The sequence below is a fragment of the Hippopotamus amphibius genome, chromosome 2 (assembly GCF_030028045.1).
Source record: "Hippopotamus amphibius kiboko isolate mHipAmp2 chromosome 2, mHipAmp2.hap2, whole genome shotgun sequence".
NCBI lineage: Eukaryota > Metazoa > Chordata > Mammalia > Artiodactyla > Hippopotamidae > Hippopotamus > Hippopotamus amphibius.
The window spans coordinates 54497503-54521261 of record NC_080187.1 but is presented as its reverse complement, the minus strand read 5'-3'; the positions used below and the strand labels follow the sequence as shown (position 1 = coordinate 54521261).

The 23759-nt window shown below is 38.3% G+C and overlaps 2 protein-coding genes across 12 annotated transcripts in view; one reads left to right on the top strand and one right to left on the bottom strand.

The window, feature by feature from the left end:
• Positions 1–17403, bottom strand: part of INTS9 (integrator complex subunit 9) — a 107430-nt gene extending 90027 nt beyond the window's left edge. For 2 of the 3 annotated variants that reach the window (XM_057723359.1, XM_057723355.1), the window contains exon 1: positions 17278–17403. In XM_057723359.1, the coding sequence (XP_057579342.1) occupies positions 17278–17286 (9 nt within the window). In that variant the 5' untranslated portion in view covers positions 17287–17403. The remainder of the gene's footprint in view (positions 1–17277) is intronic. The other variant, XM_057723357.1, reaches the window with a different exon arrangement.
• Positions 17404–17785: 382 nt separating this feature from the next.
• HMBOX1 (homeobox containing 1) overlaps positions 17786–23759 on the top strand; it is a 180052-nt gene continuing 174078 nt past the window's right edge. For 7 of the 9 annotated variants that reach the window (XM_057722070.1, XM_057722066.1, XM_057722065.1 and 4 more), the window contains exon 1: positions 17820–18085. The gene's annotated coding sequence lies outside the window, so the exon portion shown is untranslated. Of the gene's footprint in view, positions 18086–23759 lie in introns of all 9 variants that reach the window. The other 2 variants (XM_057722069.1, XM_057722068.1) reach the window with 2 other exon arrangements.

Genomic DNA, 23759 nt, shown 5'->3' with positions numbered 1-23759 from the left:
TTGCAGGAGAGCTGTTAAAGGTGCCAATCACACTCACTGTCAAGCTAACTACACAGCTGGATAAAATAGAGGGATAATTTTCCACTTGAGCAGCAAATCTCTAGCACGCATGGTGAACACAAAGAAGCCAGTCTCTGGTTGGAGCGTCACTAAATATCACCCACAGCTGGGTAACTGACATGTATGGCTGCTCCCTCTTGCTTATCCTGTCCTCTGACTTGGCTTTCCATGAAAATGAGTAAAGCAGCAGAGAGTGGTCATAAAAAGCAACTCCCGCCTCCCCCCAACAAAAGCTCAGGAAGGGTGGGAGTGTTGACAGTAAATATTAAAGGTGAGGGAGGGAAAATAGGGGGTGGCTTGGGAATAAACATTGCTGGCTGTCTGGCAACAGAACTTTAAAAAATGTTGAAAAGTATAGTTGGTAAAAAAAAAAAAAGTTCAGAGAATTATGTATATAACCTCTTTATGTCAATTAACATAATTTTTTTAGTTAGGAAAAAAAAAAGATTGGAAGCACATATATACCAAAATGGTAAAACTGGTAAAACTGGTTACAGGGGTGGCGCGTGGGTGGTTGACCATATGGGAACTTTCACTTTCTACTTCAGATACTTCGGTACGCCTGACTACTTCTTTTTAAAAACATTAACTTTTTTTTTTTTTGAAGTCAGAGAAACTCTTTCATTTTCAGAATAAAGAGCAATTATCAGAGGTTTCTGTTGGCAACAAAGTTTTAAAAGAGGTTGAGAAGAAAGAGATAACAGTATTTGGAGTAAAAGAAATAAAGAATATGAGAGATAGAGACAAGGGTAGAAATAGTTTAATGATAATAAGAAAGTAATAAGCACTCCTCTAAACCTAACCTTTCATAGAAACTGAATACATCTATCCTGCAGAGTAAAAGCTGTGCCCCACCACCACCGAAAAGAAATTGTGTTAAAGGTCATATATGATTGACCTATGCACTGTTTTTTTGCTTTTGTTCTATAATGTTTGGTTTGTGATTGGTTTTCAGGTGTTTAATGAACATTATCAACCAAATATGTCCTATAAGAACAAGAGCAGTAAGGGTGATAAAAGTGCTAGTAAAAAGCAACATATGACTATGATAGATAAAGGTAAAGATAATTTCAAAAGGAGAAAGAGGAATAGAATTGATAAGTATCATTTATGGGATGAATTATTTAACAGCACAGGCAATTTAAGGACAATGTAATTTATACAAATAGCTGCAAATCTGCAGCAGTGACAATGAGCAAGAAGGAAGAAAAAGAATTAACAAAATGGTAAAACTTGTAAGTAGCTAATAGGATCAGCATCAACAAGGACACTTGTTAGTCTAATATTAATTCAAGAAGAAGCTAGGAGTTTTTTCTAGGCATGTTAAAAATGTTGCACACTTATTCCCCCTCAAGCCACAGATAAATGCATTGGTTCAAGGTTCAAGATCCAGACAAATCTGGACATCAGTCAACCAGGAGGGAGAGATCAGAGACATCACCGTTACCAGGGAGTTCCCTGCAGCACTTGTGTAGATAACCGGGAAGGGGTGTTACCTAATGGAAAAGACTTTCAACGTTGCCAAGACTGTTTCATTTAGAAGGAAGATGCCCAATACAACGCATATCAGTACAGAGAAGGGTATACCTAACACTACCTTTGAGTGACTGTGCTTCTGCGTGAATCAGGGGAGACAGCTCATATACCCCTTTTAGTCACTTAAGATTTTCAAAGAAATGAACTTACAAACAGACTTTAAGTCAATAATTTTCAAACAACAGCTACCATTTATTGAGCACTTCATACTGGGTTCTTCACATGCATTTATTTACACTGGGAACAAAAACCAGGCTATCAGCAATGTATTTTTTTCGGGGGGGGGGGTGTCTAAAAAGGCTTCTGAACCCCCAAATTTCTTACTAGTCATACCAGTAACATGTCAGGGGTCAGTAAAACAGAGAGCTTTCATTTGCCTCTACCATCTGGGTCCTTGGAAGAGAACAAAGAGGCAGCTTTTGTTTTTTCAACTAATTATGTAGTACTGACCTATAGAAATAGCAGCAGGAGACCCACCCTTACTGGAGGAACCAGTTTGATTTTAATTTTCAGTTTGTTGTGGTCTATGATAAAATACTTCTTGGAAAATCTTTGCATGGATAGGGAAATATTTATTTTAGAGAAATATTTGATATAATATTGGGGTAGGAAAAGACTTTTAAAGCACCATCTTAAAGCTATGATCCTAGAGGAAAATGATACTTTTGATTAGTTATACTAAAAACTTTGATATGGCAGAAACTACTATGAATAAGGCAAAAGATACACTGGAAAAAAATTTATAAAATCAAGACAAAGAAATGATATCCTTAATCTATAAAGAACTCTAACAAATGAGTAAGAAAATGATTTCAATAGGAAAATGAGCAAAAAACACAAACAGGTAATTCTAAAATGAATATAAGGGGGGGAGTAAAGATGTTCAACCTTTTACAAGTAATACAAGTACAAAATAAAACTACGCTGAGAGACAATGCTCTGTCTGCACAGTAGCAGAGGATAAAGAAACTGATCATGAGGATGTGGGGAAAAGGAAACTCTCATTTACTCTTGATGGTTGAAAATGAAAGAGCATCTGAAGAGCAATACTGAATCAAAATTTCAAATGTGCATATATAGCAATTTTACTTAAGGAATTGACACTAAGCAAACACCCAGATGGGTGCAAAAAATGTAAATAAAACTATGTTCTCTTCAGCACTGTGTAGGATAGTAGGGAATGGAAATCAAAATGTTCAACAGTAGAATAAATCCATACAATACTATAAAAAGATTCAAAATGAGCTTACATTCAAAATGGAAAGGCTTGTAACAGAAACAGTTGTCTCATTATCTGTATTCCCCTTTGCCCTTTGAGAGGAGAACCCCAAATTTCAGCTGGAATTACGGCCACCTGGAATAGAGATTTCCCACTCTCTCTTGCAAGTAAATGCAGTCATGAAACTAAATTCTGGCCAAGAAGAATATATCAAAGTGTGTGTGCAACTCTGAGAAACAATCAAAGGGAAGGGAAGGGGCATGCCTTTCCTTGCCCCGTCCTCCTGTCTGCTGACTAGAAAAAAGGATCTAATGGCCTGAGATGGTAAAGTCACACTGGATCTCAAACAGTAACCCAACATATTGAGGATGGGAGGGCAGCAAGCTAGCAGGAGAGCCTGGGTCTCTAACGATCACAGACCTGGGCTCTTTACCCCGGGAACTTCCTTTGTAAGAGAGAAACAAACATCTAAACTGTTTAAGCCATGGTTACTTCAGGCTTCTTATCACTCAGAGCTGAATCTGATCCTAACAGATTTACAGCCTTAGAGGGACTGAAGGATATCAACGCCCACATTCACCATAGGAGATTATATACCAAAATGTTACAGTGATTTACTCTAGGTGGTGAGATTACAGGTGATTTTTGATTTCTTCTTTATATCTTTCAATTATATTCAGAAAAAAACTTATGAGTATGTATTGGTTCTATAATAGAACTATTTTATTTTAAGAAAAGCATTCTAAAAGTTCCAGTGAACTAAAGAAACAAGTTTTATTTCGTCCCTCTGAAAAACTCTGATAGTTTAGTCGGAGGGACTTGTTTTCAAAAGAAACTATGTTGTCTCAGCCGACATTTCCCACTGAATGGCAGCAGCTTGCCTAGCCCAGAAATAGGTTTTGCCAGGCTGAATATCTCAGGGTGCCCTCAAGAACACTACAAGGAGATGGTAATCCCAAAGGCACTTTGCCAGTCGTCTACCAAGTTGCTATTTACAGCCGGTGACACAGCTTAACCAACAAGTCAACAATTTCATCCTTCAAAACTTTCAGGTCAACAAAATGTTGAGTTACAGAAGCCAGACATGAAAGAGAACACATTCAAATGCATACCTAGAAAAAAATTCATCCAAGTGTATGTATACTTGAAATTCATGCCAGTTTTACTGTCTGAAAATTTTATATAAAAAATATCCTGAGGACAGCATCACACTTTCTGGTGATTTCTCTCTATTCATCCTGTTGATGTGACCAAGAATATTGCGTGCATTTATCAGTTCTGCAGGAATGCCCCTTCCCCCTGCCCCAATAAATCAAGGAATCAATGAGGGTCTCTGTTCTTTTTTTCCTGTCTCTTCTTACATGGTGCCCAATAACTGGTCCCACTGACTCTCTGGATCCCTTTCACTTCCTGATGCATTTATGAACTCAGTTACTATTTATGAGGTTCTTGCAAGGTGCTTAGAAAAATCTTGTCCTAAGTAGGTAATTTTGACTTTGATTTACTTTGATGCATTTGCTAAGCTCCCTAATGCTTCTTGTTTTGATTATATTTCACTTTTAAAACTATTTTCTGTAACTGCAATGAATCATACTTTTTGATTTCACAATCCAAAGTTTTAAGTGTGTAAAATACAGTTCTTCTAACTCCTTTGTCCTAGGTTTCTGAAGGGATGAATTTAAAGGCTCTAGGTGTTTAAAAATTCTTAAACTTCCCTGAAACTTTTTCTTAAAAAAAACCCTTATTCTGTTACTTCTCAAACCACTAAGTCTTGTACTCAAAGTCCACCACTGTGGCTTCAATCTACCTTTCTAACTTGAGTTCCTAATACACTCAGCAAGTTCGTCCCTGGCCCCAACTGCAGTGAGCTAGAGCTCCAATCACACATATAAATCTTTCAGATATTAATAATGCACATATAATAAAAATGTTGATATTCGATATTCTAAAGTAATGAAGTAGGAGAATGTGAGAGGACAGAAATGTGCCCATTTTTGTACACACTGCTACAGAGCAAAAAAAATATAAAGTGCATACGCACATTATTGGGAAAACTGAACACCTCACTTCCAAATCTTTTTTTAAACCACTCTATTGAGGTATGACTGACATGTGAAAAGATGTATGTATCTAATGTAAATAACTTGCTGAGTTTAGAGATAAGTATACAGCCATGAAACCATCACCACCATCAAGTTTATAAACATATCCATCACCTCTCAAAGTTTCCTCTCACTCCTACTATTATTATTACTGTTTTTTTTGGGGGGGGGGGGTAAGAACTATGAATATAATCCAAATCCTTCTAAATTTAACTGTTCCATTTACCTAGAATTGAGACCATCATGTTCCTCCTCCGAGGTATTTGTCAGCCAAGGTACTTTTCAAAGCCAGCTCAAATTTTACTTCTCTGGGAAATTTTGATTCCCTGGTTGGAATTCATCTTTTATAATCCTAATTTTACATGCCTCACTATTGCTTTTATCACAGGCTATCACTAAAATCACATACCCTCAGTCACATATATAAATAGTACACACAGTACACTTATCTATGGTTTGTTGAATAGTGAGTTACTGAGAGGTAAGGTCTACGTCTTACTCATCCTTAGCTTGCCCCACAGCACCGAGGAGGTTTTGTACAAGATAGGTATTTAATAACACTCATTGGATTGTATAGCCAAACAAATAGATTTTTGATTCGGCTTCTCTTATCTGTTAGTTGTAACTATCACATAGTTAGTTGTTCATCAACAGTTTCTTCCTATTGGATCTATATAGCTTGAATCAAATACAGCTTAAAATAAATAAGCCACTGCCTAGGGCTCTGAACCCCTTTTTGTTTCTACAGAGTTCTTTTGGTGTGGTAATTATGTTTATTTTAACAGACGATTTGTTTACATTTCTTGCCTTTATCAGGCCTGTCTCTTAAGTATAGAGAGAGAAACTATTTCTGGCTGTTCTGTTTTCCAAGGAAACCTTGCAATTTTCTTTTAAGGTCATAGAAGCCTTTTACTTCTACAAGTCTGCTATGCACCACCTAAGACTTTAAGTTATAAAAACCATTGTTTTCTCAAAAGTCTGGAAATGGCTTGCCAGATATAATTAACTGCCCAGAACAAACAATACAACACAAATAGATCCTGCCCTTAGAAAATAACTTACTGTTGGGTTATATGAAACAATCTCACTATTTTTTAGTGACTAGAAAAGTTTGGAGCAAGAAAACAGCTATACTATGTAAATCAAAATACACAAAAATTTCAAGCCAGAAGTCAATAGAACAGTGACACGTTGAGTTCAAGCAGCATGCCCACTCACATCAGAAATACAACAGAGATGCTTACCACCACCACTCCTATTCCAAACTATCTTGGAAATATAAGCCAATGTAATTGCACCGCGGGGGTGGGGTGGGGTGGGGGGGGGATGAGGTTAAAAAAATTATCTGCCAAGTTATACACCTGAAAACCTAAGACAGTTAAATGGAAAAACTACTAGATATTAAAATAAGAAAATTCAGCTTCCTAGGTGGCGCAGTGGTTAAGAATCCGCCTGCCAATGCAGAGGTCACGGGTTCGATCCTAGCTCCAGGAAGATCCCACATGCCACGGAGCAACTAAGCCCGTGTGCCAAAAAAATAAAATAAAATAAGAAAATTCAACAAAAGCCTGGATAGAGAACGCAAAAAAGAAATAACCTTCTTAGAAGTAAACAATGTAGGAGAAGATTCCAATTACAGTAGCAACCAAAAAGATATGTTTAGAAAAAGGTTTAGATAATGGAAAAGACATTTCTTGTTCTTAAATAGACTCAAAGATATGTTGAAAGAAATAAGTCAATTCTCTCCTTAAATTTTGTAAATTTAACCTGATTCCAAGCAAAATATGAACAGGGTTTTATTGGAAACTAATAATTCTGAATTGTACATGAAAAATAAATGAGAGAAGTCTGGAAAATTCTGAAGTAAAGAACAATGAGTGGGAACAAATACACAAGATATTAAAATACAATCTAGAGCTACAGAAGTTAAAATAGTGTAGCAGTGTAGTATTAATTTATCAAGTGGGGGAGAAGAGAGATGAAAAGGAAATGGAAATATGATGCTTTTTAAAACACATAAAAGGATGTTGCATGTCTTATATATAATGAGAGAAAAAATAAGATAAAAAAGTATAATGACTTACCATTTTTTCCGCTTGCCAGGGAGAGAAAAATAAGACAGCTTGATGATAACATTGTAGTGGTGAGTTGGGATATGCTGCTGGCAAGAATGTAATCTGCTAAATCACTTTGGGGGCATTTTGGCAATAAAATAAAAATGCATACGCCCTTTGAAATGTATCCTACAGATACACTTCCAAAGATACTAACAAAAGAGATTATCTATGTGACATGATTTCTAATCACAAAAGACTGGGAACAACCTAATGCTCACAGAGGAAGGTTTGGTTAGATAAACCACGGTGTAACTAAACAACAAAACACTGTGCAACTGGTTTTCTTCTAGCAATTGTTTCAACATATTTTTGAGATGTGTTGACACTATTCACATTATGTATTATATAAGCAACAAAAACTATGCCCTAAACTTTAAGTAACATAAATGATATTCAATAGTTGGGAGGGATGTATGTAGGTGAAGTGTAACTCTACCTTCCAGCCTAATACTCATGATTCTAAACTCCTCCTACAGACAATGAAAAGACAAAGTGTCCGTTAGAAATATTAGAAAATATATATTTTGAAAGGAGTATTGAAACTATTTCATTGTTGAGAACGAAAATATCATGAAAACAAATCACCTAGGATCTTATTAAATGCAGACTCATTAGGTATGGATACGCAGTGTTTTATAAAATGAAGCTGTTCTAAATATTGACATGAAATGACCTCTAAGATGCATTTTTAACTTAGAAAAGAAAAAGGAATATGCAAAGCTAGTGTGGGCAGTAGCTCATCATTTACGCAAAAAACAAAAAAGCGATGTAATTATACATGTGTTTATTTCCACAGAATATCTCTGAAGGATCTACAAGAAACTGATAACTGAGATTGCTCTTGGGGAGGAAGATAAAGGCGGTAGGGGATTTTTTCATTTTTTTTTTTTAACTTGTGTACAATTTTGCTTTGTTTTTTAATTAACAATGTACACGTATTACCTATTTAAAAAAATACAAAGAGATGCTCAATATCACTAATCATTAGGGAAATATAAATCAAAACCATACTGAGATACTATTTCACATCCATTATGATGGCTATTATCTAAACAGAGTAAATGACAAGTGTTGGCAGGTGGTGAAGATGTGGAGAAATCAGAACTCCTGTGCATTGCTGGTGGGAATGGAAAAAACGGAAAACAGTATATTGGTACCTCAGAAAGTTAAACTTAGAATTACTGTATGATCCAGCAATTCAACTTCTAGGTATATACCAAAAAGATCTGAAAGCAGAGACTTGAACAGATATTTGTACACTCATGTTTACAGCAGCTTTATTCACAGCAATCAAAAAGTGGAAACAACCCAAGTGCCTATTGACAGATGAATGGATAAAAAAATATGTGTATAGAACAGAATATTAGCCCTAAAAAGGAAGGAAATTCTGACTCAGGCTACAACATGGATGAACCTTGAAGATGTTATGCTAAGTGATGTCTGGAAATGGATGGTGGTGATAGCTGCACAACAATATGAATGCACTTAATGTCACTGAACGGTACACTTAAATATGGTTAAAATAGTAAATTTTATGTTTGTGTATTTTATTATAATTTTAAAAAAATGTAATGCACAAATAGAAAATCTGAAGAGACTTACAGCAGGTAAAGAAATTGACTTAGTCAATTAAAAATCTTCCCAGAGAAGCCCAGGCCCAGATGGCTTCACTGATGAATTTTATCAAACATTTAAAGAAGAAATAATACCAATCCTTCACACATACTCTTTTGGAATATAGAGGAGAAGAGAACATTTCCCAACTCATCCTATGAGATCAGTATTACTGATATGAAAGACAGACAGAGACATCGTAAGAAAACTACAGACCAATTTCTTTCATGAATATATATGCAAAAATCCTCAACAAAATATCAGCAAACTGAATCCACCAACATCTACAAAGGGTTTTACATCATGATGAAGTTGCAACTATGCCTGGAATGCAAGATTGATTTAATATTTAAAATTCAACTAAGGTAATATACTATATTAACATAATAAGTGACAAAAAACATACGATCATCTTGATAAACAAAGGAAAAGAATTTGATAAAATCCAAGACCCATTCATGATAAAAATGGTCAACAAGGGATAGAAGGGAACATCCTCAGCTTAATAAAGGGCAACTATGAAAAACCTACAGCTCACATCATATTCATGGTGAAAGACTGAATGCTTTCTCCCTAAGACTGGGAAGGGCAAAAAGACTGGCAACCACTGCTTGCACCACTTTAGTCAATATTGTATTGGAGGTTCTAGCCAGTGCAATCATGCAAGAAAAAGAAATGAAAACATGGAGAAATCAGAAATAAAAACCTACGTCCACACAATAATAATAGTCCCAAAGTGGAAACAATCCAAATGGTTATTAATTGGTACTTGGATAAACAAAATGTGACATATTCATCTAGAATATTACTGAGCAATACATGCTACAACATGGATGAACCTCAAAATTATCATGCCAAGTGAAAAGTCAGACACAGAAGACTGCATATTGCATGAGTCAATTCATATGAAATGACCAGAAAGGGCAAATCTACAAGACATAAGATAGATTAGTGGTTGCCCGGGCCTAGAGATAGTTATGGGGATTGGTAATGGGCACAAGGGATCTTTTTGGAGTAACAAAAATATTCTAAAACTGGATTGTGGTGATTGTTGTATAACTGTAAATTTACTAAAAGTCACTGCAATGTACCTTTCAAATGTATGAGTTTTGTGGTATGTTAATTATACCTCAATAAAGCTATTTCAAAAATGTTAAAAAAAGTAAAAAGTATAATAACATCCTTTACATTATTAAAACTACTGCTTGTTTACCTGTATTTTCAAACTCTGGAAAAAAATATGAGAAGGAAGACTTATTAAATTAGAACATCGAATTACGCCTTCCTCTATTTTACTGGAATAGAAAAATGCAGAAATACTATATTTAGGAAAAGCCAATCTCTGCTTAGGTCATAAATCTGAGGAATGGATTATGCAAGACCTTTTATTATTCACCTTCCCCCACCCCCTTCATAAGCATGAGTGATGAAAAATAAACTGTACGTTAACGGCAAAAAGGGTGTTAGTTTTACAATTCCTATTAAATGGCTTTCTTCAACATCATCTATCTGATTATCTATCCTTGAGAGAGCTAAAGTTCATTCAGCTGTGCTTTCAATAAATTTAAATGTTTTAGACCCTTAGGGCATTTCCTTCAGATATATGGTCAATCAGGGACAATTTAAACTTCCTGTTTTCCTCACAGTAAAGTTTCCACCACAGATTAGTCTTGATCACTGAGCCCAGTGGGGCATTCACACTAACTCCTTTCTCCTGCAGTCTTTCCTGTTCCCCTTCAACTTCTCTGTTAGCATTCTTGGCTTTTCTCAGGATCTCTGCAAATTCTGATGTCTATCCTTCTGACTTAGTCCTTCCTGATACATCAACTCCTAGCTTCATCTCACTGGTCATCCCTTTCTTTTCTGGGGGGGGGGGGGGGGGGGGATGTCTCCTCTGCCATTTACACACACTTGAGCCAGCTGCCTCTCCAATCTACTGACCCCATAATACTTATAATAATAACTATTACTCCCATGCATCAGCATTTTCAAAGCAACACCATAGGTTCTTTGAAAAATTCCTTTCGAAGATTCTTATGCCACCACTTTTTTATCTGAGGAACTCTCCCCTTCTGGTACATTTTCCCACATCCATACATCACTACTTTAAGGATGTTTTGATGTTTTACTAAATATAGCTGAAGTCTAAGAGACAAGAGGGTGTGAGGACTGATGAAAGAAGATAGCTACATTACGAAGACACATAGTAAGAGTAAAGAAACAGGTATCTCTGGCAAGAGTGCGGAAATGTATCTTCATACGTTACTGGTACAATGGTAAACCAGTGGGCAAATGGGCCATGTCTGTTATAATTTTAAGAAGGCATCTTCTAGAATACAATTAAATACATTTTTGAACCATTATATTCAAAAACTACTGGAGCCAGCGCCCAATGACATCTTTACATCAGAAAGTTCACTGTAATATTGTTTGAACTGCCCACTGGACTTTACATTCCATAAACGTAAAGGCAAGGAGTAAATCTGTTTTCTTCACTGGAATATACCCAGTATCTTGAGTAATGCCTAGCATGGAGGAGGCAGGTGTTCAGGAAGATCTGCTGAATGAATACATGAATGGTGATGATGAACAGCAGTTTCTGCCTGGACCTCTGTTGGTATTTAGCAAGCCAGGAGCAAAGTTTCCATTTGGAATGCTAGGTTTCACTGAGTTCTGTGGCCATGCAGCACTCTTGGCCCTTGTCCTTCAAGGACACTTTGCTGATCATCAGAGCAAATGGCAGAGGGATTTGAATTCTCAGAGTAAACCAGTCACAAAACAAATGTGCTACTGCAGTTATAAGCAAAAGCAATGCTGTCATGCTTGTGTTATATGTCAGATTATATATATGCATATATACATAACCATGTATTATATACAAATATAAAATTTTCTTTTCAATTCAACTGTTACTGAAAATCCTTGGTATATTTTTTTGCCTTAAGTATAAAACATTTAATCTTCAGAGTAACCATTAGGAGTTTGAAATGCCCAAGAGTAAAACACCCAGTTTTATCCGAGAGCACTACTGAACAATTTCGTAATTTGGCCTTACGTTACTTTTCAGAGTTTGAGGAAACCATTCTAAAGGCGAAAAAACCTATCACACTGAGGTGGTGATAGAATGTGACCTTTCTAAAGCTTAAAATGATATTGCATCATAAAGACACACGAGGGCACTCTAATCAACCAGCAAAGAGAAACACAGAAAAGAAAGTAAAATCAGGTTGACATTTTAACAATTGTACTGAAAGAGGTGAATTAAGTCCTGGTAAAATTGTGAGTGTAATTTATACCAAGAAATTTCCTGCTCCTGATCCAAAGTCTAAGAAGCCAAAAGGATTGTGCAAGTCTGAAAATTATAGGAAGAATCCATCGCACCCAGATCTTAGGTGAGGAATAACCACACCCCTTTCTAATGATTTGTTAAATTGACCTTGGAGCAGGATTTGCCCCTTTCAAGCCAGTACTTTCTTTATAATCTACAGTTCTGCTTGGTGCTTTACTTGTTCTCCGCTGGAAGCAACCCATGAATCCATTTCTTTGCTCCATCTGTTTTCCTAAGAGAAATTGTGAATTAAAAGTTTGAGCCTTCCCCGCCCCCGCCCAAAGCCACTAGTAATGAAACAGCGCTTGTACAGTACAAAGGAGCACACACAGACCACCTAAGAATATACCTCACAGCCTTCTTGAGGTTTTAAATTCGTAAATACAACGACAGCATATAATTTCCTCCACCAGATTAAAAAAGTATAGCAAAACAAGCGTTTAAGTGACCTTTCTTTCAGATCTTTAACAAGAGAGCAACAGAACTGCAGAAAGTCCTGGATACTGAGGCAACCAGGCTCATTCACTAAGGATTATCATTCATCTTAAAGTCACATTCAAATCTGTGCCTCAGCAAAATTACAAATAATTCCTTGTCATCAATCTTTGGGGGTCAAATGTAATAGTTAAAATGGAAAGTATTAAAACATTGAATGCCAAGGTTGCATAACAAATCTTTGTTGACTGAATAAACTAGAAGATTCTCTCCATCTCTGGAACTATCTATAGGAAGTATGACACACAATGCATTCTTGAATTGCTTCTTACTTTATTCACTTTAACCTTTATCTATCTGAATGACTAAATTCCTGGCCATGATGTTTCAAACTCAGTTTCTGTCAAAGTAGTCAGTACTTTTTTTTTTTTGGTACCATAGTCTTTTGTTAAATACTCTGGTGAATTCAATTTTCTATCCTTTGCTGAATTTGGCCATCAGGGTGTACCCAATTAAGCTCAATCTAAACTAAAGCAGAACATGCTCTAAAATGTGCTATTTCAGAGGACACGTTTCTAATTTTCCTATTCTTTTCAAAATTATTCTGATTAATTGAAGGTAGTGATGAATTTTCCTCAGTTACATAAATCTGCCTGATAGTATAAATATAGGCAGTCATTAAAATCCTTTGAGTTGGTATCTCTCGCAGAAGGAGCTATCCAAGGATTACATTAAAATGGCATCTAATGTCTTCCCTTGGGTGTGTGACAAGCCACCAAGACAGTGACATGTAAAGTTAGAGAATTATAAATGGCATCACAGAGGCTAAATTGGGTAGAACAGACAGGAACTTGGGCACTCAACTGGTATGCTCTGATACGGAGCCCTTTTAGATTATCAAGGAAGTCCCCAAAGTTTACTTTTTTACTAAAAATCTTTTTTAAGATCTTATTCAACCAAACTCAGATTTAAAGCTAATTTAAAAAATAGCCTTGGGGACTTCCCTAGCGGTCCAACAGACTCCGTGTTTCCACTGCAGTGGGCAAAAGTTCGATCCCTGGTCAGGGGATTAAGATCCCACTTGCCGCATAGCGTGGCAAAAGGAAAAAAAAAAATGCCTTGAATGAACTTTCTCTCAGTCCACACTCTCGCATCCTTTCTGTAAGAGGTAACCTAACATGTGCCAGGCATTGTGCAAAGTGCAGGAGTCCCTGCTCTCATTAAGCAAGAGACTCTAGAAGAAAGTCTTGGGTTCAGATCCTGGCTCTACCCCTTTTTTATCTGTGTAACTCCAAGCCACTTTACCTCCCAAAGAATCAGATTTTCTTTTTTTTTCCTGTAAAATGGCAAAACTATCATCTAGATCAAAAGATGAAATGAGACACTAAATAGCAAGTACCTCCCTAGCACAGTGCCTGGCACACAGTGAATGCTCCATAAAAGGCTACAATCATTCAGGACTTCCCTAGCGGTGCAGTGGTTAAGAATCTGCCTGCCAATGCAGGGGACATGAGTTTGATCCCTGTTCTGGGAAGATCCCACATGCTGTAGAGCCACTAAGCCCATGCACCACAACTACTGAGCCTGTGTGCTGCAACTACTGAAGCCTGCAGCCTAGAACCCATGCTCTACAACAAGAGAAGCCTCCGCAATGAGAAGCTTGCGCACCACAAGGAAGAGTAGCCCCCGCTTGCCACAACTAGATAAAGCCTGCATACAGCAACAAAGACTCAACAGAGCCTAATTAATTAATTAATTACAAAAAAGGTAGCAATCATTCTTTTTTACTCCAATGGTTATTGCTTATTGTAACGTTCTGACTTCACCCCTTAAACTTTTCTCAACAATATTCACACACCTTGACAATGCTTCAGGAATTATTTATTCAACTACTATCACACAATGTGTCGGGTCCTGGGAATTCAAGCATCTACAAGAGGGAGAACAGATATAAAAACAGTAATTACAAGTGCCACAAGAATGAAGTGTGCCACGGAAACATGTAACAGGGGTACCTAATTCAAGGAAACCTTGAAGAAGTGCCATTTAAACAGAGATCTGAACTATATGAAGAAATGAGTCAGGCAAAAAAGTGTCGGAGGCAATGGAACATATTTAAAGTCGCAGATGCAAAAGAGAGCAGGGGGAGTTCAAGGAACTGGAAGAAGTGTAATATAACTGGAACTAGGAGATCAAGGGAGAGTAGGGCTGGACAAGCCTGGAGAAGTCAGGAGGGCCCTGTTGTGCAGGACCAGTTAAGTTAAGAATTATAAAACATTTGGGACTTCCCTGGCGGCGAAGTGGTTAAGAAACTGCATACCAATGCAGGGAACATGGGTTTGAGCCCTGGTTGGGGAAGATCCCACATGCCAAGGAGCAACTAGGCCCGTGCACCACAACTACTGAGCCTATGCTCTAGAGCCTGCTAGCCGCAACTACTGAAGCCCACGCACCTAAGCTCACTGCAATGAGAAGCCCTCGCACGGCAAGGAAGAGTAGCCCCTGCTTGCCACAGCTAGAGAAAGCCCGCACCAGCAGCAAAGACCCAACACAGCCAATAAAAAAAGAAATACATTAAAAAAATAAATTCAATGATAAGAAACAATTAAAAAAAAAAGAATTATAAGACTTTATCCTAAGGGCAAAGGAAGCTACTGAGGGGTTTTAGGGAACTCTGCAATTTCAAGCAACTTCTGGGATATGGAGTAGAGAATGGATTTGAGGATGTTGAGACTGAATGCAGGGAGACCAGTTAGAAGGCCTGTTGAATTACAAGGGTCAAGTGAAACATATTTAAAGGGAGTGGGACTGAAGAGAGAGAAACAGACCAGCTCAAGAACGGCAGAATCCACAAGATGTGGTCATAGATTGTGCGTGGGAAGGATATTTGGGGAAGTCATTTCCAAAACAAGCATGTGCTTGATAAAATGTATTTCTGTCTTTCATGATATAAATACAAAATTTGGCTTACTTCATATTTCTGAAGCAGTGCACAAAGTTAAAATTTTTAGGCCATGGAGGATTTATTCCAACTCTATGGGAGGAATGACACAAAAAAGAAGTCTAACTTATTGTGTGTCGATGTTTTTGAGACCACTTTGCTGTTGTTGATAGATATCCTGCATTATAAATCATCAACTAGTAAACGAGTTTTAATTATGTACTACATGGATGAAAACTAAAGAGGTGCGAAATACAGGTAGCACACTTCCTCTTCCTCTGAGATATTTTATGGTTCTTAAAAGAAAAGAAGTGCGTTTCTACTTTTTCCCACATTTTCACATCTCTAAATAAAGTACGCAGGAGGATTTCATGAGCAAATCAAAGTATATGTAAACTAAACCCTAACTTTTCACACCCTCAGTAAATGAGTTGTTATGGAAAAAAAAACTGTTTCCCACTTGCCTGCCTTTGCACCAAGCAAACCAATTGTGATTTACCTTTTGTTGAGGAAACATGGTCTGTGTTTCAACCATTCAGGTGCCAAGCTCTTTTGCTTCTATAAGCTGAACTCTCTTCAAGGAAGGCCCTAGCCTACTGACCCTTCTTATCAGTTAGTCACCTTTCCAAGGAGCTGTCTCCCACTCCCCACGCACCCCCATCATCCTCTCAATCCCCAAACCCTGAACATGACTCTATTTACCATGAATACAGTGAATTATAACTTTTTCATTACTTTGTATCTTTTTCATTAGATTGCATGCTTCTTTAGGGCAAGGGTGGTGACTTTCAAGTCTGCATTTTTGAATGTTTTGAAAACTGACCGAGAAGCAAATTGATACCCTCAAGGTTTGCTGATCTGTGCCCTTCCCCTTACCTACATAGCTTTAGATAAGAGACAGTTTTGGGGTTGAATCCACTTTTAATACTTTCTCCGACTTCTCAGAAAACAGTTGATGCTGCAGAGTATATATGCCTGCAGCATGTGTATGTGTGTGTGTACGTACATGTGCATTTTGCAAAAACATGCTCAAATACTTAAGAAAAGAAACCTTTGGTTTTTCTACAAAAACTACAGAAAGTAAAGCTTGACAATACTGGGCTGTAGGAACATGAATTTTAAAAGTTTAAGAACCAGCATCTCACACCTGCTTCTCTAATTATGCTATTACTAATTCCATACAGTTAGAGTAAACTAGTTAAATCTGTGTGCATACTGAAAGCAAAATGGCTCAAAACGAATGCCTGAGCAGCTTTCCTATAAGCCATGTTGTTTGAGTTTTGTGATGCAAAGACTTTTCCAGGTATCTCGGCATGCTCCATCTAACCTTGGCTCACGCAGCGCCTACAGCTCTAGACTGGAATGGCTTAACACTTCCCTTCAGCCCATCTTATACAGGGTTTAAGATTCAAATCCTTCAAGATCACACCGACCTCGTCCTTCTCTGAATATCAAGGGCAGTTAGAAGTCTATAACAGAAAATTTAATAAGAGATTACGCTCTGCCCAATATTTCCTAAACTCTGTTCATATGTTACCAAAGCCTTCTCTACAACCGTAGAAAGAAAGGCTAATCAAGTGCCAATCGCGCGGAAAGAAGTTATCCAATTATAACACTCACGTGGCAGCTGAGAAACAAACCTGGTTCATAAAGCCTAATGTTAGTTCGCATGTGAAGAAAGGTAACAGAGTCAACTTCTTATCTAACCAAAGAGACTCACCAAGGGATGAATAAGACCTGGCAGTTGCAGGGGGTCGGGGGAGGGAAGCGGGATTCAAACTCCTCAACAACAAACAGCAGCTTTCCTTAGTCCACCCCACTTTCTAGTTCCCTACTTGCCACCCCTCCTCCACGACGGCTCCCTTCCCAAGGTGGAAACGACCAAGTCCAAAAGGATATGCCCTCTGACCTAGGAGCGGACTCACCAGTTTCATATTGGACTTTTGGTTGTTCAATACCAGTCACTGGACTCCTCAGACCCAGAAAGCGTCTTCCGGTTCAATCTCCGCCACCGGCCCGCCAAGAGCATCGCGGGACATGCAGTCTTTCTCCCCTACGACCCCTTCCCGGCGCATCATGGGAAATGTAGTCATCTCTCCATGCATCATGGGAGCTGTGGTCATCTTTCCTTTTCCTCTCTTTCCTCTCAGAACGCCTCCTTCCGTCAGCTCAAATTCATCCCGGCCTCCAATTCATCCTCCCTCTCCACCCCAGCATGATATCATGTCCCCAATCTGGGCCCGGGATACATGGTATTCTGGGATGTGTAGTCCCTACGGCTCTGGCGCCCCTTTGCCCTCCTCCCTGTGGGAAGGCGAATGGGCGCGAGACTTGCCGGGAGCTGTAGTTCCCTGGGGCCTCCGGACGCCGAGTCCAGCGCCTTTACTCAAGGGAGGCAGGAACTACAACTCCCAGGGCCGCCCGGTGGCAGCAGGTGGGAGCGGGGCTGTTGATATCAATATGGCGGTTGTCAGCCAGACAAAGACAGTCAGTCTGATGTGATTGAGACAAGGGAGGTTTTCAGGGGGAGACTGGGAGATAGGGGCCTCCCCTCCCCCTTCTCCTCTTCCTGCGCCGGCCTCAACCCCCTCCCCAGTCCCCTCCCGACGGTCGCCCCACGCGGAAGACACCCCTCCCCCTCCCGCTTTCCCCTCCTCCCTACCTCTGCCTTTCGTACCGGGACGTTGGGGAGGGGGCTGTGCCGGGCGGAGAGAACTCAGCAAGGATTCTGAGGTGAGTCGAGCGGTTTGGAAGCCGGACTACCTCAAGTCTCTTTCCTTACTTCTTTCTCTTCACTTTTTTTTGGGGGGGGGAGGGTTTGGGGGAGAAACTGAGTGGGCTGGGGATGGGTCTCTTAAGCTGCAGGACTGAGAGGAGGGAGGAAGCCGGGGCTTCCGAGGGGGCCGACCCGGACGCGGGGTCTGGGGTGGGGCAGTTTGTGGGGGCGGTAATTGAAAGGCGTCGGTTGCTCCCCAACTCTTTCCTCCCTGGTTGCCTCCCCGGTGGGCGGAAGGTTTGAATTCTGGAGGTGGGGTCTCCTGTTTGGAGTTTGGGAAACTGTGAGGGGAATTTGAGGTTTGTTTGGGGTGCAGAACTGTGTTTGAAACTGGGTGACGTGTACTTGGGTGATGTGTTCGCTTTGAGTAAATGTCTCTGGAGAGGAAGTTCGAGAGCCGGAGTCGGAGCTTTTAGCTGGGCCTGGGCGGAGAGGCGTGCTCCAGGTGCGGGTACTGGACCTCTGGGCTTCGACTCGGCGCGGGGCGGCCGCGGTGAGCCACTCGTTTGTGTCCCATCGCCCGCTCACACTCCTCCTCCCCGCCTCCCGGGACGCTTCTCCACCCCAAACTCCGGGCAGGAGGCTTGCAGAGATGAGGTGGTGTGGAGATGGCTTTTTGCATCCTGAAGTCGGTAGCTAGGTGGGAAAGGAAAAGTGTTCTTAATATTTTATTCCGGAACCGTGTTTTGGTTACACTGTTGGGGCTACTTTGAAAGGAGTCCTCCACCCACCCTCACCCCGAAACAGTAGGTGGAGGGATCTCGTTGTGGTCTTCGCGTTCAATAGATGAACCATTACTTAAGATCGGGGGTGTGGGGTGGGGGTCAGGAGAGCTGACATGTGTACGCGTCTCTGTGTGTCTGCTGAAGACACAGGATGACTGTTGTGTATCCTGAGAGAGGGCGACTTATTTTCGTAGTAGGAAAAACTGTTGGAAATTATTGGGGGTGCGGGGGGAGTAGCTGAAAGGCGCTGCTGCTATTTTTCTTCTACCCCACCCTGTTCTGTCTCGCATTTGTCTGAAAGCTTGTATGGAACAGAGAGGAAACATTGGGTGAGTGAAGGGGAGAATGCAGTTGTCACTAAAGATGCTGTACTATGTAAAGTTGAATGGTGGTATAGAATGATGACTGTTTTTATTTACCTTGAAGCTTTAAAAACCCCATGTATCGTATAGGGTGATGTGATTAGTTCATTTCTCTGGGATCCTGTAGGTTTAGAAACCTTTGCCTTCTCTCCCTGCCCGTCTGCCTGCCTTCCCTCTCTCCTTCCTTCCTTCAGTCCTTCCTTTCTTTCTTGGAATGGTACATTTCTCTTCCTGGATGGACATGCTGCCTCTTGTGCCTGTTTAGTTTGTGCTATGTGATTGTGCTTTTAGTGGTTTTGCATCATTCGATGAAAAGGACCTGCATTTGTTTTTATTTTGCATTATTCCACAGGTAATTATCACATCAAGATTGCAGTGCTTTGCATTAAACTTATTTTAAAATTGCACAACCAAGTTAGATCTAGTTGAATTATGTGTATAAGTCAAGTTTGGCAAATTTGAATTCTGATTTTTTTTCCCGAGTTTCAGTTGGAGTTATAAAGGGAAGAGGGTTGCAACATCTCTTGTTTCTCACAGTCTTTAATATTTGAAAACATTACACCAGGGGAATTAATATAATTTGTACTTCTTTCAGTCTGAAATATGTTTTTCAATAACCATTCTTTTGTCATAGATTTATAGTGTAATGGACTTTTAAATAACGAAAAGAATTGGCATAATTTCTCTTTCGACTGCTGAGAATTTAATGTATTTACATATTTGGCTCCAAACATCAATTCTTGAACCTATCAGTAAAGGACCTTAGATACCATAAAAACTGAAAGTCACATAGTATATAATTTTATGGTATGTTTTATAATCTTTGATTTGAAATTTCTGCAATAGGTCAGTCACACAGATAAGCTGTCTATAAGCATGAGGTAGCATGTATATTTAAATTGACCTGAATACAAAAGAAAATTGATGTGTTTTCTAAATCTCAAATTTCTCAAATCTCAAATCTTAAAATGTTCTATAATTATTTTACAGATGAACTAAAATGTTTGTTAAGTGTTGGAAAAATACTAAAATATAAGAATATTTTCTCTTCCAACCACCCTCACCTCAGATTTTCTTTTTGTTTGTTTTCTTCTATGGAAATGCAAAGTTCCTCACTTGGAAAAGTGTTCATTAAACTTTTTCTGACTAGTGGTTTGGTTGAAACCAAATATATTCCTTGCATTCGATGGGGTGCTGCTGTTGCATTTTAGACACCGAGCATTAAAATGATGTAAAGCCTTTACTGCAGGTTAGATCATAAAACATTCTCAGCTTGTTGAAGTCATATGATTTACAAAAAAAGTAGAAAATCAGGGGATTGGTACCTGTCCAGATTAAAATTTCATCCCTTAACTGTGAAAGACATGTTTATTTAATATGATTGCTTCTAAAAATGTTGTCTGTATAATGGGAAGTTAAAAATCCAAACTGTTTTTAACCAATCTGTTGCTAGTGTACTGCATACTGTGAATACTGTGGTTGCAAATGTGCATCAAGGAGCCTTTAGGGGTCAGCTTTATATTGAATGTCTTTAGTGAGGCTTCCTTTTTCACTGCTGTATGAATAGATTTCAGTCTTTTTAGCACAAATGCTTAGTTGAAGCATCAGTAATAGAAACTTAATAGCTCAGTTTTGGTAAATTATATATTGCAATAAACCTTTCATTGTTTCATCATTTAAAAAGATAGAAGTAACCAATTTATGGCAATTTTTGTGTCAAGTATTGATCAGGATAGCATTGCTTGTTTCAAAAGATGTTAAACACACTGGGAATATTTATGCTTAATTTGTTTTGCGTCTTTTGTGTTTGTTGATATTAAGTCCATCCCACATTTAATGTTTCAGATAGCTTCCATGTTTCCTGGAAAACCATGTTTGCTTTTTCTATTCATTTCTTTGCAGCTCTTCTATAATTTTTGTATGCAGATGTTTAAACTTGACTTATTTCTCTTAGGAATTAGAAATTTATCCTAGGATGTCATTTTTCATAAATGAAGGTTGGCATACTCAACTTTTGAAAAATGTTAACATTTATAGGTAAACTTAAAAATGCTCAGTGAAAATGTGTTGGGTTTGTTTGTTTTGTGTACCTGCTTTATTTAGGTTTTCTTGGCTTCCAGAATTTTATAGCTCCCTTTGCTGTTTGGCTAGATTATTTTCTTAACTGTTGGCTTTTACCTCTCAATTTAGTAGAACTTTATAAAAAAAAGTTGTTTATGTGTGGAAATCACTGCTTGTCAAATGTTTCATATATGTACATTCACATATGCAACCACATATATAAAGCATCTTTATGTTTGTTATTATGTGAAATTGGTATATATCTATCAGACATGTAACCCATAGAAAAGGAATGTGAACCACAAATAACAGGAGGCTCTAAAAATGGCTCAAGGTAGAAACCAGAGTAAGCACCGCCACATGTTGTGCACATTATAGAAGCTATGGAGATTTTCAGTATTACTGCAAACCATGATTTTAGCAGATTCTGCCAAATCTATTTCTCTCAAAAAGAAAGCTCTTGGTAAGGTATTGAAATTTTTCTCAAAGTAATATTAAGTAATATGTGATTGAATTCCTAGGTGCAGCACTGTGCCCAGCCCCCGCCATGACTTACTGATCTTAGGTCCCATCCTAAGTAAAGAGTATGAAGGTTTTTCTGAATGATAGATAATGTGATGTAAAACTTTTAGAGCCTGTTTAAATATAACCCAGTGCTTTAGATAACTTGTTTTTCTTGATCTTAGGTGAGACAAATTGGAAATTTATTATAGCATTGTTTTGGACACTTTCCAAGAGCATTTAGTTACTGGAAGGCCCTGGCTTTAGCATAGTTTTACCCTTACAGTGGTAATAAGGTTGAAGTTACAGTGAGTTTTTCCAGTGGTTATTATAAACCTAATGTAGTATTTTACAGATCCTATAAGGATAGTGGGGTTTTTTTGTTTGTTTGTTTACATTTACAAACAGAAGGAGAAAAAAGAACATAGTCTATTTAACTTTGATGTTGTTTTACTTTTTTTGAATCTTAAAAAAGGTGTCTACAGACCCCTTCTTATAAATGATAAAATGATTCTAATCCATTTAAAGGGCATTTAGGTTTTTCTTAAATTTAGAGTGCTGCTTATAAGAATGTTTAGTAAATTTCACGTATTCTCTGTAGCTTCTCTGTCTGTGTTATGTTCAGTGATGGTCTGCATGTCGTTTATTGAAAACATTAATAGCTCTCTTTACTGTATGCATAGTAAACAATTAGTGTGGAGTTGCCAAGCGGCAGTAATTTTAAATTATATATTCACATTTTTTCAAAGAGGAGACAGTCAGATGCTGTGGCTGTTGCTGGTATGAGGATGATTTAATACTAAACCTTTCTGCTTTAAGATTTTGGTGAAGTAATAGTTATGATTAAAATGTGAAGCTGTTGGCTTGGGCCTAGTCAGTAAAGCCTTGGAATATTCCTCACTCCCTTTTCCAATCACGAAGTCAAGTTGATTTTTGTATCCTCTGTATATAACTATTCACTTATTTTCATTCTGTTGCTATTCCCTTAATTAAGGCCTTCATCATTTCTGTGTTTCCACTTTAGTCTCTTAACTAATCTTCAGGTTTCAGTTTTTTTCCTTAGTTCACTCCTATCTGATAGATCTTGCTAAAATAAAATGTGAGTTTGAATATTGGTCATACTTTGCTTATAATCCTTCATTGGCTCCTTAGCCTTTCAGATAAATCCAAACTATCATTCCACCTGTGTCCAAATCTTGGCTCTGCCACTTACTTTGTGACCTTAGGCAAATCATTTAATCTTTCTGTGCTTCAGTTTTCTCATCTGTTGAAAGGGAATAAATACTCCTTACTTCTTAGGATTATTGTGTGCCCTTAGAATGATATTGAGTCTTTAGACTGCTCTTGGCATACCTTAAATGTAAACTATATAATTATCATGCTATACCAGCTATTTTATGTTCTCGTTCCTGCCTTATAATTTATCATTACCAGTCCCAGACCCTGTGCCTTAGCCATGCCAAAATACTCATAGGCCAAACAGGCCTCTTTAGCATAGATAAGGAATGTTGGGTGTTAATCTGTGAAGGTTGCAGTTGTTAGTAGTGTCTTCAAAAGTAAAGAACTATGAACTTTAGGTTGCTATGTGAAGAATGCTTCCGTATTCTGTTGCTCTGGCTTCTATTTCTTTCTCCCAAAGTAAAAAGTAATATTAAATTATAGCCTAATTCAGGCTACAATTTTAAATTTCACTTTTCTAAGCCCCATTAATATTCTTATGTTTCTAACCTAGATTTCCCCTTGTTAATTCGACTTTTCTTATCTTTTCACTAACTTCATTAAATATCGATTAACTTTGTGTTGTTTCTTTCACTTTTCGCCCCCACATTGCTATTGGGACAATTGAATTGTTGCATTATATCATCTGGAAGCCACTTTAGACTGACATCTGTTTTATTTACATGATGATGTTTATACTTTAGGTTGGGTGGCTCCACCGCTTCAGTTGATTTTCCAAAGTGGTAGATGATATACATATGGTG